The following is a 19,144-nucleotide window of genomic DNA, read 5'->3' as shown; positions in this document are numbered from 1 at the left end:
CAGCTCTTCACGAACTCTTCAGCAGACTCAAGAAGCTGTTGCTTTCTGGACGCCAGCAGGTAACGGGAGTAGACTTCGTTCACCCTTGGCTTGTATAGCATCTGTAATTCAGCCATGGCCTCAACATAGGTCATGCTGCTCTGGATGGCCTGGTAGGCCCTCTTGCCAACTCGTGCCTGTAGGATCTTTAATTTATTTTTGTCGGAATCGACCACTTCAGCAGCGGAGTCGAGGAGATTATTGAAACAGTTCACCCACTGTTCAAACAGTTCAGATGCACCCGGGACTTGGGGGTCTACTTCTAGCCGATCAGGGCATAGCAACTCCTCCATTACAGGAGTCCTTAAAAATTCTTGCGTAATAAATTATTGGCCGCTACCAGTTACCCCATTAATTACAGAAACAAAGACTGAGGGGAACGATAGGCTTTATTACACAAGAGATAGCTGGCCTGGGTTAAGGCTTTCTTGAGGAGAGGAAGAGGAGACGACCTTTATGACCTGGGTCACATGCGAGGAGTCCAGGGAGGAGTCAAGGAGAGGCTGTCATCAGAAGGGTGGGCCAGCCTGTACATACAATCATATCATTACAGAAGAATTGTGTAAATAACTTAGTGCTGATGTTAAGTATTGATCTTGTTCCATATTCAGGGAATTAAATTCATTTTGTTTAAGGAACCATTGCTTTGGTGTATTTCTATAGCTGCTGGTGTTTGGGGTTCACTGAACTCGTAACACTGAGTTTGACACACGGCTCTCTCACCATCTCTCCTTCTGAACGCTAACATATACCACTCAACAAGTTAGCGCAACGCTATTACAGCACCAGGGACCTGGCTTCAAATCCAGCACTGTCTGTAAGGAGTTTATATGTTCTCCCCGTGTCTGCGTGGGTTTCTTCCCACTGTTCAAAAACATACCGGGTTATAGGTCAATTTGGTGTAATGGGACAGCACGGGTTCATGGGCCAAAAGAGCCTATTACCGTGCTGTATGTTTAAATTAAACCTCAACCTTCATGTGAAGGAGGCATACAGAATTATGAGGGGCATAGACAGGGAAAAGGCAAACAGGCTTATTTCACTGAGTTTGGGTGACCCACAAACTGAAGGACATGGGTGGAGGAAGAAAAGTGAAATATTTCAGGGGAGTGGTGGGAGTTTAGAACCAGCTGGAGGATGTGCATTCCATTTCCACGTGTTAGAGAAGATTGGATAGGTACAAGGATGAGAGGGGTATGGAGGGATAGTCTCTGGGTGCAGGTCAGTGGGACTGGATAAAATAATATTTCTGTAGGGGCTGAAGGTCTGTTTCTGTGCTTCAGTGTCTCTGGTTCATGATTCTAATGACAACAAACCCAAACATCATCTGATTCACCTTCCACACAAGCTGCATAAATTGTTTCCTACTCCAGCATTTTTTTCAGATCAGATGCTATTTTCCTGTAATAAAACAGAAATGTAATATTACACAAAATTGCCTCTAGTCTGCCAGAAGGCAGACAAAGTTTCACCATTAGCATTGCCCGATGACCCTTACAGACAGAGAACCAAGTGACCCTCAGAGCCATTGAGTGTCTGTGGGTTTTCCTCCACTGCTCCTGCAGCCGCACAGACTCTAGTTCAAATCAAATCATTCAGTTCAAAACCGGAGCCTAGATCCAATCCTCTGACACGATCAGGAATCCTTCAATGCCCAGGGCTCTACGGGAGCTTTCCACGCCCTCAGCACCCACTTGAATCCAAGTTCAGATACCTGGTTCTCATGAGTCAATCTCCCCCAGCCCACAGCCTCTGCTGTGAGTCCTTTCACCTCAAACCACCAGCAACCTGCAGCTTGGGTGGATTCCTCCTCTGTAGGTTAACACCACCTAGCCGCCTGTGTGTCTTTCACCCATAGTGCCCCTCGCTGGTCCTGCAATGTATTCATTGTCCTTAGGGTTGTCTCCTCTCTTTCCCCTTCTCAATGGGGGTTGGTCTCCTGCTGTTGGTGCCCTGAACCAGTTTGCTGCAACTGCTCGTGGCCACTGTAGAACGCAGCCCAGAACTGATGGTTGCAGGATTTTAAGTACAACACCATCAGCTCTTTGAACAATCTGTTTAAAGCCTGTACGAAGCCGTCAGCAATTGGTCCGGTGGTAGGAGCCTGAGGAGCAGGCTCCGCTCCCCACCCTCCCGGGTCCCACCAGCGGCAGTGCTGCCAAGTTTATTTTCTGTATCTGCCTTTTTTTTTTAAAAATAGGGACCATGTATGTTGACAAATGAAGCATCTTCCATGCGAGAGGTAAGGCCAGGCACAGAGAACACATCGGGTCACCAATTGGCTGGAGAAACTCAGCAGGTCCCACAGCATCCATGGGAAGTAACCAGCGTTTTGGGTCCGGTACGCCAGCTTAGCCTGCTGAGTTTCTTCAGCACGATTATGCACTGCTCTCAACACAGCTTCTGTAGATCTTCTTGCTTAACCGCTGATGAAAGTATTTCTCCTTATCTCGAGCCTCAGTGTCGTCCAGTTCCATATTCCTGCTGGTGGAAACATCCTCCTGGCAACTACACATCAACACCTCCTTGAATGGACAGTAAAACCAGTGGTATCCAGAATTCAAGCAACTGGCAGCCTTAAGCAGCAGGCAATAATCAAGGAAAATAATTTTTAAAAATTAAAATAAATAAGAATAATTTAATAGGTAAAAAATGTGTAAGTTTTGTAAAAGTAGATGTTCTCTGAAGTAACACACAAACCTTTGGTGAAAATAGAATCAGATATTCAGCCACCAGGGAGCCTTGGTTGAGCTTTGCTCGTAGCAGCTGTTTGAATAAAGTTGTGTGAAACAGCAATGGCATCGCCCAAGATGAAGAGCTGGTTGATACTAACAGTTAAATGTTTTCAAAGAGTGTGACTGAACATTAAGTAAAATGCTTTAAGGTTTGCAATGATAGTGCTTGTGATACTCCTGGCCACTAGAGGGAGTCAGAAAATAGTTTGTTGGCAGCTTTGTGTTGGATTCAAGATGAATGCCATCTAACAAACTATATTTGATTTAAAACAGAGGGCTCCAAAGTGGACGATGGAACAGTCCAAGGGGTCAGTAAATCCAGGTGATTGAAAGGGGATCAATAAATGGCGATGTGGCACTCAACATGCTCCAAAACAATGCCCCATCTATGCAAAAGTCTGTAATAAGTGCAAAGTGCAAAATCACTGTGCAAAGCAACGTTTTTCCAAAGTGAAACAAAGCAGATGAAATTGAACACACTGTGGAAAAACTCCTCTCATTGATGCAGTTTTCATTGGCATATTAGTGCAGGAAGATTGTAAACCAACAGTCACTGAATAACCCATTGTGAACACAGTCAGGCTTGACACAGTGGCAAAGGCCAATTTGATCTGTGAACGAGACATCAGGACAATGAAGATAAAGCCATACATCTGTGTAAATCCTGTGCAGATCAAAGCCTACACAAAATGTGGACACAAAATGTACATGTAAACTCAAGGTGAAAGTTAAAGATAAGGAGCACCACCTCAGGTTCACCTAGTCCCAGATGGAAATGAATCATTACTGGATGACAATGCATGTGAAAACTTAAGCCTAGTCAATGGAGTGTACCACATTAACAGTGACAATGCGCGGAACAGCATAGAAGAAATACTGGATCAATTTTCAGGCATCTTCAGGGGATTTTGAGTTCTAACATTCACCTGTAATATACAGTTAAAGGAGTACGCCCAGCCAGTAGTGTATGCCCCGAGGCGGGTTCCAGTGCTACTAAAAGAAAAGTTCAAGCAGGAACTCGACTGAATGGCATAACTAGGGGGTCATAAAGAAAGTGGAGGAACCCACAGAATGGGTGGATTATCTGAACCCAACCAGGGATAAAATTACAAGTGAGATGGCCAGTGTAAAGTTTTTCACTAAATTGGCAAATAAAACTGCATGAAGATAGCACAAAATGCAGTACATTTAATACACGTTTGGCCAGTACTCCTATCTGAGGATGCCTTTTGGAATCTCCTCAGCTCCAGAAGTGTTACACAGGACAATGGAGCATATCATAAATGGTGTATGCATGTACATGGATGATCCACCTAAGGACAACACAATGAGAGGCTCATCAAAGAACTACAACACATCCAGAAGTATGCATCAAAGCTAAACAGAGAAAAATGTCAGTTTGGTGTGAAGAAAATCACTTTTATAACCCTATAACAATTACAGCATAGAAACAGGCCAATTTGTCCCTTCTAGTCCATTCTGAACACTTACTCCCACCTAACCCCACTGACCTACACTCAACCCTTAACACTCCATTCCTTTCCCATCCATATACAAATATTAATTCTCCTTAAATGCAAATATTGAGTCTGTCTTTCTTTCTTTCTATCTTTCTGGGAGATAAACTGTCATAGGCAGATGTCGAGCCAGACAAGAGCAAGGTGAAAGCAACTTTAGAGATGCCCAGACCAACTGACAAAAAGACATTGAGAGTGCTGGGATTGATCAATTTAATTTGTACATTCATACCATACTGCCGTCCAAAACAATGTACCTAAGGAAATAGTTGCAGGACAAATGTGAATTCAAGTGGATGGCAAACCACAAGGAATACTGGGGATGACTGAAGACTATTCTAACTACAGAACCAGTGCATTTGACATTCTTTGATGCAACCAGAGAGATGAAAATATCTATGTATGCTTGAAAAAAATGGAATAGCTGCTGTACTACTTCAGGCTGTAGGAGGCCAGTAGCATACGCATCAAAGATGATGACAACATCTGAATGTCGATATGCACAGACTGAGAACAAGTGTCTAGGTCTGGTCTATGGACTGGAGAAATTTCACAGTTATGTTTATGGTCTACCAACATTTGTGGCAGAGACAGACCACAAGCCATTAATAGTGATTAAAAAAGAGGAAAATTTCAGTGAAATGTTAGACCGATGATAAAGCTTCAACATTATAACTTTGAATTGGTGTACACACCAGGGAAATTTATTGCGTTTGCATTATCCAGGGCAATACACAGAATGAAGCAAGCAATGAGATTTCCTCAGAGACAGATGTCAATCTCCATGTGAACCAGTTCACTGAATCTCTTCCCATATTGGAAATGAAATCCAATCAAATCACAGCTTAAACAGAAAAGGACACCGTTCTACACAAGGTCTTCAAAAATCTGAATAAAGAATAGCCTAGAGATGAATATCAGCCATACTACAACATCAGAGCTGAGCTGAGTTTTGTCAAAGGACTTTATTCAGACAGAGCTGAATTATCATTCCTCAATCACTGAGACAAGAGATGATGAAAAGGGTGCATGAGGGGCACCTTGGAATGGAAAAATCCAAGAGGAGGGCTAGATCTGCTGTTTATTGGCCAGAGATAAACACAGACATTGATAAGATGGTTTAAAGTTGTGAGACCTGTTTGAAACATCAAGCAAAGCAGGCAAAGGAACCCATGATCATAAATGACACCAGTGGCAGAAAGTTGGGACTGATCTGTTCCACATGGAATGAAATAATTACTTGCTGGTTATTGATTAACTATTGAATAATTTGGAGATTGTGCTGCTTCTGAACATGTCTGCTGCCTGTGTTATCAAATATATGAAATTGATCTTTGAAGATTTGCCTGAACAAAGGGATTTAGGATTTCTGGAAAGTAATTTCCTGAAAGTGGAGTCACATGTAGATAGGGTGGTGAAGAAAGCTTTTGGTATGTTGGCCTTCGTAAATCAGAAGAATAGGAGTTGGGATGTCATGTTAAAGTTGTATAAGGTATTGGCAAGGCCAAATTTGGAATATTGTTACAGTTTTGGTTGCCAAATTATAGGAAGCACATCAACAAAATGGAGAGAATGCAGAGAAGATTTACAAGAATGTGGCCTGTGCTTCAGGGTTTGAAAATTTAAACAGGCCAGGACTTTATTTCCCAGAGTGTAGAAGATTGAGAGGTGATTTGATAAAAGTATTTAAAATTATGAGGGGGACAGATAGAGTAAATGTGGACAGGCTTTTTCCATTGAGAGTGGGGGAGATGCAAACAAGAGGACATGTATTAAAATTGAGGGGGGAAAGTTTGGGGAAACATGAGAGGGAATTTCTTCACTGATGTGGGCTCGATTATAATATTAAAGGAAAAGTTGGATAGGTATATGGATGAGAGGGGTATGGAAGATTATGGGGTGGATGCAGGTGACTGGGACTACATGGCATGTCACCCACTGAGATTCTGATGGGACATAGACTACACACCACACCTCCAGTCTGAAGACCCAAACAAGAACAGAGATATTGAAGATATCAAACGGAAACAAAAGCATCTGTAATGGAGACAAAAAGCAAACTGATGTCAGCAAGAAGCTTTGGGCCACTGGCACAACACGACCCAGTGAGATGCAGAGATTCCCCAACTTGGGACAAGAAGCCCACTGTTCTGGAAGAAACAGAGCCAAGATCCTCCACTATCAGAACAGAGGATGCTCAAATTCTGAGGAGAAATCGAAAGAGCCTGCTGAAAACGCAAGAGACAAATGCAGAAGATCCAGCCTGCACAGCAACAGAGGAAACACCACAGTGCTAGAGTGACAGAGTATTTTGAGGTGGCTTGGGAGGAATTGCACACACACACACACATTTTAAAACACAGAATTTTTGCAGGACTTTTGCAGAATGCTTTGGGAGAAAGAGCAACTAAGTTGCAGGGTATAGCTTGCCTGGGAGAGCATGTGATTTTGCACGCAGGGACTCAGAACAGTGTTGATCTCAGAGAGGGAGGGAGTGAAAGAGAGAGGAGAGACGCAGAAATCAGTTCCAGAAGGACAAAGCTGACAAATGTTTGGAAGGCTGTCTGGTCGAAGGAGAAGACTAGCTGTCAGAGGTGACCCGAAAGAAAGAGGATCATCTGGAGAACTTTGAAGGGGACAATTTTAGTCAACAAGACAGATTAAACAGGAATCAGGTGTGGATGTCCTGGAACAAAAGAAATCTCCCTCTGAAAACCAACAAGAACCCTCTTCAGTAGTAACCATTGCCTGTTAAGCACCAAAGACTGATGAACTTTGTTTATGCTAACTTCTGTGCACAGAACAAGATTTGCCTGCAACCAGTGAAATTGGACTATGATCCAAAGAACTTTTCTAATCTTAAATATACATTATGTAAACCTGCACTTAGTATTAGAGGGGGGATTAAATAGGTTAGGTAGGTTAATTAAGTAGGTTAAGTAATAAGTTAAAGTTTAATTCTGTTTTCTTGTTCATTTATAATTAAAAACTACTTTTGTTTAAGTAGCCCTGAGTTGTGGTGCATGTCTGCTGGTTTTTGGGGTCCTCTGCACTCCAGGGGCGGTGTTTGAGCTAATAAGCCGATACAAGCACCTGTGTTAAGAAGATCCACATGCATTAACAAAGCAGTCTGAATCTCTAAAAGAAAAAGAAATGCACTCAAAAAATTTCTGCTGCCAGTGTGGTGCTTATGTTTGTTGAACTTTAACTGAATTCTGTATTACAGTGTCATGATTTTAGATTAAGCATCTCAAGGAAAGGGGATGTTGTGTTAGAGTGCTAATGATACTCCTGATCACTAAAGGGAGTCAGGGATTAGATTGTTGGCAACTTTGGGTTGGATTCAAGATGGATGTCTCCACAGTCAGTTATGAACTTTAGCTAAAAGAAACATCACAAGGTTTATGTATTCATGCAAGTGAAATTAGTTCAGTGTAAGTACAGTCTAGTATTTTTTATCTGTGACAGTGTATATAGAAATGTTTTTGGGAAAGGTTTGTTAGAGTAGGTCACATGCAAATACTTTAAAACAGATCTTATTTGAAATATTGGCGACATGGTGACTTATCACACCTTTTTACAAGAGCTTAGAAGAGTGCTCAAGAGACATCACTAATGCATTCTTGTTTACCCAAAAGCAACAGAATTCCCTGTAACCAGTGAACTTGGAGGGAGGAATAAGAACTGAGATTGCATTGTGAACCAAAGAACTTTTCTGAACTTGCACATATATTATATACACATGCGGTTATAATTAGAAGGGGGGTTAGGTTAAGTTAAGTTAAGTTAATAATAGATAAGTTAAAGTTTGATTCTGTTTTTATGTTTCATGTTTAAAGATAATTAAAAGTAACTTTTGTTTAAGTAACCATTTGTCTTGGTGAATATCTATTACTGCTGGGTTTATGGGTCCTCTGGGCTCATAATATATCTTTTAAACTGTTTATTCTTAATGATGGTATATTAGTCAGACATTGCAAGAGTAAACCTCAAGCCATCAGAAAATACTCTTATCAGGCATCTACTAATCCCCAGAGGTGCGGGAGACTAAGGGCTTCACTGTAGCTTATCCGTTTAACTCTGCGGTTACACCTCACAGGCACGGGTCTTCACAGAATCTGCTCAGAGTAAGATCGTCGGCCAATCTTGCGTGAGTGGTCTCACTGGAGGCTTGTGCTGTTGGCCACTTCTCCTCACCTGGAGGAGTGGAGATGACCCCTGCAGTTTGGGAGAGGGAAGGGACATGACACTTGGATCTCAAATTGAACACCGACATTTGCAATGACCACTGACTCAATCTGGTGCCGACTGTGGGACAAATGATTATTGATGACAGACATCAGAGTGAACTGACCAACAAGCACATGAAGGCAGGTGACTGGAGCAGTGAGTGTCCCACCACACCCTTCTGGCCCCTCCCCGACTGCTGACAAGACATCCACAAGCAGAAATGCAGAATTCCTTTATTGAGCATCAAGGTTAGTGAGGTTGATGATCAGGTACCGATGTCTCATGAAAAATTCTGCAGCAAGATGCATCAAGTCCCCAAACCCTAGGTGAGTGGGAGGCTGTGAGAGGGGCAAGTTGAAGTGGAGTGGAGAAGACTTTGGGAACATGTTAATTGTCAGGTATAAGGAACCTTTTGAGATTCTGCAACTTCCTGATTCGGCGACGACCAAGAATGAACCAATTCATAGAGGAGCAGTGAACAACATTTCGAGCTGAAATTTGCACAGACACTGAGGGTGAAGGGGGAAAGGTGCAGATAAGGAGGAAGAGAATGGAGGGACTGACTGGCGGTTTCTCTGGTACAGCATTTAATGTAGGTGGAACCCACTTCATTGGCCTTTCAATCTGCACCCCAGGTATCAACGTCAGCAGAAGGTGTACAGAAATCATTTCTTCCATCAAATTAGGATAGGACATGGAGAACAAGAGCTGCAGAGATGTGAGGGAAAAGGAAGCAGTGGAGGACACACACAGTTTGCCACTTTCCTGAAAACAATGTGGGCCCTAAATGCAAAAATATTTTCCACTGTGATCTTTTGCACCATGATGTTTTGAAAAGACAACCATCCCAGAGGAGGCGTTTACTTTAGAGAATGTGGCCTGGGGATAGGGTGGTGCAGTGCAGTTTAGGGGATGCAGTGCGGTTTTGGGGTACAGTGGGGTTTAGGGGTGCAGTGGGGTTCAGAGTGTGCAATGCGGTTGAGGGGAGCAGTGGGGTTTAGGGGATGAAGTGAGGTTTAGGGAGTGCAGTGGGGTCGGGGCCGATGCAATGGAGACAAGACGGGAGGGGGAGCTTTGCCCATGTAAATGCCTCATCTCCCCATCTCAGCACTGCCCAGCTTGTGTACTTGAACGGGACATTCCCCTACAGATTCAGCACCCTCATTGCCCCCAACTTCAGCGTGAAGGTAAAAATTGTTATTTTCTCTTTTCACAGATGGAGCAAAGTTTGGAACTGCATGAGACATCATTCCACGATCCATCCATATACATTTGAGCACAGTTCTCCTTTCCGGCCCCATTGGGTTCACCACTCCTCCAGAACCTGAGGGAAAGAACATGAGACAGAAGGGATGTGTTACTGGATATTGAAGAAAGGACTATTTGTAATGTATACCATCCCCAGAGTGCCAGTACTGCCTGAGGCTTCCACATTACAGTGTACATCGCAGTACACCTTTTGTAATGGCACTGTTTGCATTGACCTCCCTTCACATGGAAATGCCTGCAGCTTCCACCATCACTGATGTTAATTCATGCAATGGCTGCCATCCTTTTCACCTACAAACACTGGACAAACAACCCAAAGTTCGGACATGTAAACACACTCCTCCAGGATCTCAAGAACCCACATCACATTGACTGTTGCTCTCTTCGCTTCTCTTGCAGAATTAAGGAATGCCTCCATTGCTGTCCATCCCAAGTTCTAATGAGGTTAATACAGCTTAATACATGACTAAATGGTGCAGGAGAGAGGGCTTCAGGTCTCTGGGTCATTGGCCTCTCTTCCAGGGAAGGTGGGACCTGTTCCTGATTGCACCTGAAATGAAGGGAGACTTATATCCTTGTAGGAAGATGTACTAGTGCTACTCAGATAAGCTTAATCTAGATCTGCAGAGGATGGGAACCAAAGTGCCAGAGCAGTTAGAGGAGTGGAAGAGGGAAAAGATTATGTGAAATTTACATGCACCATTAGAAGTTAATGTGTTGCAGGTGGTGAAAATGTTCTCAGGTGCATCTATTTCAATGCAAGGAGGATTATGGGAAAGGCAGGAGAGCTTAGAGCATGGATTGGCTTGTGGAATTATGATGTTGTGGCCATTAGTGAAACTTGGTTGCAGGAGGGGCAAGGCTGGAAGCTCAATGTTCCAGGTTTCAGTTGCTTTAGATGCGATAGAACTGGGGGTGGGGGATGGGGGGGTGGTGGGAGGTAGGGGGAGTAGATGGAAGGAGGAGCATTGGCATTGCTTGTCAGGGAAAATATCACAGCTGTGCTCAGGCAGGACAGAGCAGTGGGCTCATCTACTGATGCTTCATTGGTGGAGCTGAGGAACAGGTAAGGTATGACCACACTCCACACTCATGGGTTGTATTATAGAATTGGAGGAAGGAATCTGTAGAGAGATAGCAGAGAGCTGCAGGAAACACAAGGGTGGGATTAAATTCTCATTTAAATTTAGACATATAGCCTTGTAACAAGCCATTCTGGCCCACAAATCCATGGCGCCCAATTTACATCCAATTAATCTACACTCCCCGTATGTTTGGAAGGGTGGGAGGAAACTGGAGCCCCTGGGGAAAACCTACTCAGGGACAGGGAAAGCATACAAGCACCTTACAGAATGTGCGGGATTTGAACCTGGGCCTGATCACTGGCGCGGTAAAGGCATTGCACTAATCTCTACACCAACTGTATCGATAATAGGAGATTTTAGTTTTCCACATATTGACTGGGTCTTTCAAGATGTTAAAGAGCTGGATGATTTGGACTTTGACACATGTGTTCAGGAAATCAACCTATCGAGGTACCAACTAGAGAGAGTGTAATCCTACATCTTTTAGGGAACGAGACAGAACAGATGACAGAAATATGTGTTGGGGAACATTTTGGGTCCAGTGATCCTAATGCCATTAATTTCAAGTTAAATATGGAGAAGGATGGGTTTGGGATTTGGGTTTAGATTCCAAATTGGAGAAAGGCCAATTTTGAGGAAATAAGAAAGGATCGAGAATATGTGGATTGGGATAAGTTGTTTTCCGGAAAGGATGTTCGAAGAAAGTGGAAGATCTTCAAAGGTGAAATTTTAGAGTACAGGGTTTCTCTGTTCCCATCAGGATTAAAGTCAAGGTTAGCAGGCATTGAGAACCTTGGTTTTCCAGGGTTAATGGGGATGTGGTTTGGAAGAAGAGAGAGGTATATAGCAGGTATAGGCAACATGGAGCAAATGAGCTACTTGAAGAGTATAAAAAATGCAAGATAACCTCAAGAAAGGAATGTGGAAATAATGTGAGGAAAGTCCTGTGTATATTAAGGGACAAAATTGGTCCCCTTGAAGATCAGAGTGGTCGGCTTTGCATTGGAGCAAAAAGAGAGGCGGGAGATCTTGAGTTTTTTTTCATCTGTCTTCACTCAGGAAACAGGCTCTGAGTCGTGGGAAGTAGGGAAAACAAGCAGTGAGGTCATGGAACCTACACAGATTAAAGAGGAGGAAGTGCTTGCTGCCTTAAAGCAAATAATCATTGATAAATGCCCAGGGCCTGACAGTGACCTCATTTGATGGAGCTAGTCTAGAAATTGCAGGAACTCTGGCAGAAATATTTAAAATATCCTTGGCCAGGGGTGTGGTGACAGAGGGTTGAGGATAGCAAATGTTCAGAAAAAATGGCATCAAAATTAACCCTGGAAATTATAGACCAGTGGAGGCTAACATCAGTAGTAGGTAAATTATTGGAAGATGTTTGAAGAGATTGGATATACAATTATTTGGACAACCATGACTGATTAGTCAACATGGCTTTGTACACGGTAGGTCGTTTCAAACCAATCTTATAGAATTTTTTGAGGAGGTAAACAGGAAAGTTAATAAAATAAAGGCTGTGGAAGTTGTCCACATAGACTTTAACAAGGTCCCACATGGAAGGTTAGTCAGGAAGGTTCAGACGCCAGCTATTCATGATGAAGTAATGAACTGGATTTGACATTGGCTGGAGAGGAGAAGCCAGAGAAAAGTGGTGCATGATTGGTTCTCAGTCTGGAGGCCTGTGATTAATGTCTGCCTCAGGGATCGGTGCTGGTACCATTGTTATCTGTCATCTCTATCAATGATCTGGATGATAATGTGGTAAATTGGATCAGCAAGTTTGCAAATGACACGAAGACTGGAAACATTATGGACAGCAAAAAAAAGTTTTCAAAGCCTGCAGAGGTATCTGGACCAGATGGAAAAATGGACGAAAAATGTCAGATGGAATTTAATGCAGACAAGTGTGAGATTTTGGAAGGACAAACCAAGGATATGGACTGGTGAGTCTCATCTCATCTCACTGTGGATTTCCACTGAGAGAATCTTACCTGGTCCCTTAACACCAGTTCTATAGTCAAGAAAGGCCAGCAGTGCCTCCACTTCCTGCAAAGGCTGAAGAGAATCCATCTCCCACCCTCCATCCTCACTACATTCTACAGAGGATGTATCGAGAGCATCCTGTGCAACTGCATCACTGCCTGGTTGGAAGCTGTACTTCCACGGACTGCAAGACCCTGCAGAGGATAGTGAAGTCAATGGAAAGATCATTGGGGGCTCTCTTCCCACCATAAAGGACCTATTACACTCAATGACGGTGAAAGGCAATAAACATTGTGAAGGGCTCCACACACCCCTCCCGTAAACTCTTATCCCTTCTGCCATCTGGTAGGAGGTGGTGAGCCACCCAGGCCCTTTTGTCTAGATTGGGCAACAGCCATCAGGCTCCTGAAATCCCAGAACATATGTGGATAGTATATTGTGGACTGTTACTGTTTATGTCTTAATATTTCTATATTTCAATGTGTTTAACTTTAATTCTAACATATTTATGCAAATATGCTCCTTGGTCATGGAGAAACGCTATCTCGTCTTTATCGTGCAAGCATGGTATGAACGATAAATAAAGGTGATGACTTGACTTGAGTATAGGAAAACAGGAATCTGGGAATACAGATACTGAACATAATTCCCTGATAGCAGAATCACATGTGGATAGGGCTGTAAAGAGAACTTTTGGCATTTTGGCCTTCATAAATCAAAGTATAATGTATAGGAGTTGGGATGATGATGGATTGAACAGGGGTCTGTGGGGCTACAGAGGCTGCAGGAGAATCAGAGACAAATCCATAGACACTCAGTGTCTCTGAAGGGATGCTCTGTTGCTTCTCTTTCTCCTCTGGATAGGGGCGCTGATCAATGCTCATAGTGACTCTTTGTTTGCCATTCCATGTAATGTTATTTCTTGGTATTATTATGTGGCAATAAAAGGAATCTTGAATCCTGAACTGCAGCACAGAACTCCGAAATACAGGAGGACAGCTGGAGGACAACAAGTAAGAGATCCTCACTAAGGGATGTAAAAAGAAAACTCACATAACATTTGGGTCAAGCTTAGTCCCATCCACCCAATGCCAATTTCCTTCTTCAGCAGCGTCACTGAGTCCAATCCAGTGTTCACACTTTATATTCCCTCGAATATATTCCTATAGGGAAAATAACAGTGTGATACTTGGTGAGGAGTTTGAGGAGATTTGTTGTCATCAAAGACTCTTTAAAATTTCTACAGGGGTACCGCGGAGAGCATTCTGACTGGTTCCATTACTCTCTGGTATGGAGGTGCCAATGAACAGGACAGGACAGAAGACGACAGAGAGTTGTAAACTCAGACAGCGCCATCACTCCATTAAGGACATCTACAAGAGGCGATCAAGGACCCTCACCACCCAGGTTACTTCTCACTGCTACCATCAGGAAGGGAGTAGAGCCTCAAGACAAACACCAAATGGTACAAAACAGCTTCTTCCCCTCCATCAGATTTTTGAATGGACAATGACCCACAGACACGACCTCACTTTTTCTCTTCTGTTGCACTAATTTATTCCTTTTTTTTACAATCTTGTATTTCTGGACATGTAGAAATTTTGGATCTGCGATCCACAATCGCGCTGCTGCAAAACAACGTCTTTTTTGCCACACGTTCATGACTGTAAATTCTGATTCTGAATGTGTATCACGGAGTTGGTGACCAAATGAATGGTTCGTCGTGCAACGCATCAGCCCAGCAACATGTGGCCCTAAAGGGGTTATTTATTGCACCAAGCTTCACAAAAGACGTGAGAGTGTGGAGAGAAACCAGGGATCGATTTCTGAACTCCCAGCATCACGTGGTGTAAGCCTGAAGGGATTGAATGGCCTTCCCAGCACCGATATTCGGTGATTTGGTCTTTCTTTGATATGAAATAATTAATACGTACTGTTCCCAATCGACAATACCTCCAGAGGGCCAAATGGAAAGAGCCACAGGTGATGGAGTAACCAATTACCATCCTTCCTCCAGATCCTGCTTCTTCTCATTGTGAACACACACAACATCACAAGAGATAGGAGCAACAGAAGGCCCATCGGCCCAGTGAGTCTGCTCCGCCATTGTAATCATGAACTGATCCATCCTCCCACTCAGCCCCACTCCTCAGTTTTCTCCCTGTAATCCTTGATGCCCTGACTATTCAAATACCTCTGTCTTAAATACACCTTACGACCTCGCTTGTACAACTGCCTGTGGCAACAAGTTCCAAAGACTCACAACCCTCTGACCAAAGAAATGTTTCCACATCTCTATTTCAAATTGATACCCTTTCAGGAAAGAGGTCTTTGCCCATCAGGTTCGGGAACAGCTGCTACCCCTCCAACATCAGACTCCCCAACAATAAACTCAATCAGAGACTCATTCAATAACTCTTACTTGTGCGATTTTCTTTGCTCTCCCTGAGTTGCACAGACTGTTTGTTTACATTTGATATCTGTTTACAGTTCTTTTATTTGTTTTCATCTTTACTCTATGTACAGTTTATTTTTTGCACCCACCGGAAAAAGGAATCTCAGAGTTGTACATGAATGTCATGTATGTACTCTGACAATAAATCTGAAATCTTTTATTCTGAAGTGATGCCCTCTTGTCCTGGAGTCCCCTACCATGGCAAACATCCTTCCCACATCCACTCCATCTAGGCCTTTCAGCATTCGAAATGCTGAGGACTCACTTCATCCTTCTCTCCTCCAACAAGAACGATCCAAGAGCCAACAATCGTTCCTCATAGATTAACCCTTTCATTCCTGTACTAACCCTTTCATTCTTCGTACACTCAAATCCCAGGCTCAGCCCTGGCCTGCGCTCACGTACCATCAGGCAATTTGGCACATGTGGCCCAGACTCAATACTCTGCTGCCTTTCAAGTGGGGCCACAAACTCTGTCAGCAGTAAATGATCAGGCCAAATATTCTTCGGAGCAAGTGGTTGTGATTCTAACCAGTCCACTGTTCACACATAGAACTGTGGAACAGTTAGAGTAGTGCCACAGTTAGCGTTGCGGTGAACGCAATGCTATTTCAGCACCAGCGACAGGGGTTCGAATCCGGCGCTGTCTGTATGAAGTTGGTACGCTCTCCCCGTGTCTGCATGGGTTTTCCCTGAGGGCTCTGGTTAACTCCCACCTTTCTAAATGTACCGAGGATATAGGTTGATTGGGTGTAAATTGGGTGGCATGGACTCGGTTCAAAATGGCTGTATGCCTAAATTTAAAATAAAATTAAATATTACAAAAAATTTAAATTTATTCTTGTAACTGAGGAAGGAGAGATTTAACATGAATTTAGTGAAATGTAACTTTTTTACACAGAGCCGGAGGGTGTATGGAATGGGTGAAAGGAAAGGAGATGGTTGAAGTACTATTGCAATGTTTGGACGAATACATGGATAGCAAGGGTTTTGACGGACATGGGCCAAACCCAGGCAGGTGGATCTAGTGTGGACGGGGTATCTTGCTCAACATTGACGTGAGGAAGGGGCTGTTTCCATGCTGAATGAAGCTATGAATCTCTGGGAGCTAAATCTGGGCTCTAACCATTGGATCCAGCAAGGAGGTGCCTCCCAAACAGATTCACCTACATTCAGGTTCCCTTTTTTACCAACGATCTTTACGAGCAATTCAAAGATGAGCGAAGAGTCACCACTCTTACAACTGAGAAGAGTAAAAAAGGATGAGTATCATGTCACGTCCTCTGATGTAAACACCTCCACGCCCTTCTCCCTGCCCGGAGGAGTCCGTCTCCATTAATTTCTGTTTATTATTTACAACATAGAAGAAACAACTGCACAGAATGAGACAGAAATATCAGTGACTATAATGATCAAATGCCTCCTACCTTCACGTCTCCACTTTTAATGACGACAAGTTTGGCTCCCATGAAGGCACAGATTTCTTGAGCTTTATCCCAAGTTATCTTGTTTGTTGCAAAATAATAAAGGCTTTGTTTGAAGAGTTTCCATTGACTGATAGACTGAACAAGGGACAGGTCTGAGAAGAAATTGAAATGTCAGGAACAACTTGTGAATTACAATCCTCACGTTTCCCCTTCCTCATGCAGAGTTTGCATGAACCACATGTTATTGCGCAGAGCAACCTTGATCACGACGTCCTCATGTTGCATACATTAATATCTACAGCTGTACCGCGGAGAGCATTCTGATGGTTGAAACACTGTCTGGTACGGTCATGCCAATATACAGGACAGGAAAAGGCTACAGAGGGATGTAAACTCAGCCAGCACCATCATGGGCATCAATTTTCACTCCATCAAGGACAAAAGGTGGTGCCTCAAGAAAGCAGCCTCTATCATCAAGGCCTCTTCTCACTGCTATCATCAGGAAGAATGTACAGGAGCCTGAAGACAAACAGCATAGACATAACTTCTCCACCACCATCTGATTTTTGAACAGATAATGAACCACAGACACTTCCTCACTTCGTCTTATTTATTTTTTAAAATGTAATTTATAGCAGATTTTGCTCCTGTAAAGCTGCCGCAAAAGAACACATTTTGTGACATGCTGTTGGCAAAAAAAATTCTGTTTGTGTGGGTCTCGACCCAAGGGAAGGCCTCACTCTTCAAACTCCCCTCATATTGAATACACCACTGGGATCGCTGGAGCCATTTACTCTCACAGTGTGACACCCAGCCCCAAGCAGATCCAAGTGATCACTTTGCCCTCACTGAAGCCCAGTCCTTTCCCCCTCCTTGTATGTGTGCATAGGTTTGTGGGGGGGTGTGCATGTGATTGTGTGTGCTCACTTTCATGTGTCTGTGCCTGTGTCTGCGTGTGTGCTTGTGTTTGTGTGTGTGCGCCTCTGTGTGTGTGTATGGGTATGTGTGTGTATCAGTAGGTGTACGTATGCATGAGTGTGTGTGGAGGTAGGTGTGTGTGTGTGCAGGTGGGTGTGTGTGTAAGTGTGTATGTAGGTGTGTGTAGATATGAGCATGTTTGTGTAGGGGGTGTGTGCAAGTGTATAGAGGTGTGTTTAAGGGTGTGTGTATTTTTGTATGTCTATATGTGTGTTTATGGGCTGTGTGTGTGTAAGGGTAGTGGCTGTGTGCATGCGTATGTTTGGAGGGGTGTGTTTGTGTGCGCACTTGCATGTGAGCATGTGTGTGCACATACTTGTGTGTGCATTTTCAGGATACAGTTTGAGTTGTATTTGGAGCCCTATCCCTTCGAGCAATATTGTTTCTACCCCACCCTCCACAAACCCCTTCATCGTATCCAACCCAGGAGAATTCTCCCATCTCTCAGGAGCAGAGACGATAGAAATGGAACACCCAAACTATCAATCCTTTCAATGGCCCAGAACTAGGGATAATTTCTGGGCTGAATTCACAAGCAACTCCTCTCATTGTCACCAGTCTGATAGTGTTCACGATGGAGGTGAAAGGAGCTGATCGTCAATAAACTTACTCGACCACAGGTGTGAAATTTCAGACTGAAGTTCCATGATCGTGTTGTTTACCTCACGGTCTGGAAATGAAAGAGGGGAAATATATGAGAGAGCATTAGGTATTTCCCACTATGACCCGAAATTCACTCTGAGACTGAACTGTTACTCACCATCGCATCAGTGATTTAAATGTAATCGACTGGTACAACACATGGCTTCAAATTTGTGCTTTTGTGTATGTGTGTATGGATGTGTGTGTATGGGTATGTGGGTGTATGGGCATGCGTGTATGTATGGGTATGTGAGTGTATGGGTATGCCTGTATGTATGGGTGTGTGTCTGTGTGTAGGGGTATGTGCATGTGTAGGTGTGCGTGTGTGTGTGTGCATGTGTAGGCTTGTGTGTGGGTGTGTGTGTGTAGGGATGTGTGTATAAGGGTGTGTAGGTGAGTGTGTGTAGATGTGGAAGTGTGTGTAGGTATGAAGGTGTGTGTGTATGTGCATGCATGTGTCTGAAAAGGGGTGTGTGTAGGGGGTGTATGTAGGGCATGTGCATGAATGTGTATGTAGGGGTGTGTGTGTAGGTGTGTGTATGTAGATGTTTGTGTGCATGCGTGTCTGTGTCTAGGGATGTGTGTATAGGTGTGTGTGTGTGTTTGAGTTGGGGTTTGTGTGAATGTGTGTGTAAGGGTGTGTGTGTATGTGTAAGAGAGATAGAGAGTGACTGCATATGTGTATGTGCATGTTTGCGAGTGTGCATTTGCATGTGTGCACATGTGGTTCTACATTGTGTGTGTGTGTACAAGCTTGTGTATGTGTGTGTGCTGGCAT

The 19,144-nt window shown here is 43.5% G+C and overlaps 1 protein-coding gene across 2 annotated transcripts in view; it reads right to left on the bottom strand.

The window, feature by feature from the left end:
• Positions 1–4,960: 4,960 nt before the first annotated feature.
• The window catches only part of LOC138758549 (hepatic lectin-like), a 30,299-nt gene continuing 16,115 nt past the window's right edge, over positions 4,961–19,144 (bottom strand). Inside the window, exons 5-8 of one of the 2 annotated variants that reach the window (XM_069927638.1) lie at positions 18,335–18,394; positions 16,747–16,898; positions 13,918–14,027; positions 4,961–9,845 (exon numbers count right to left, since the gene is read on the bottom strand). In XM_069927638.1, the coding sequence (XP_069783739.1) occupies positions 9,719–9,845; positions 13,918–14,027; positions 16,747–16,898; positions 18,335–18,394 (449 nt within the window). In that variant the 3' untranslated portion in view covers positions 4,961–9,718. The remainder of the gene's footprint in view (positions 9,846–13,917; positions 14,028–16,746; positions 16,899–18,334; positions 18,395–19,144) is intronic. The other variant, XM_069927640.1, reaches the window with a different exon arrangement.

This window comes from Narcine bancroftii, chromosome 3 (assembly GCF_036971445.1).
Source record: "Narcine bancroftii isolate sNarBan1 chromosome 3, sNarBan1.hap1, whole genome shotgun sequence".
NCBI classification, from domain to species: domain Eukaryota; kingdom Metazoa; phylum Chordata; class Chondrichthyes; order Torpediniformes; family Narcinidae; genus Narcine; species Narcine bancroftii.
Note: the sequence above shows the minus strand (reverse complement) of the source record. Positions and strands in the feature narration are given on the sequence as shown.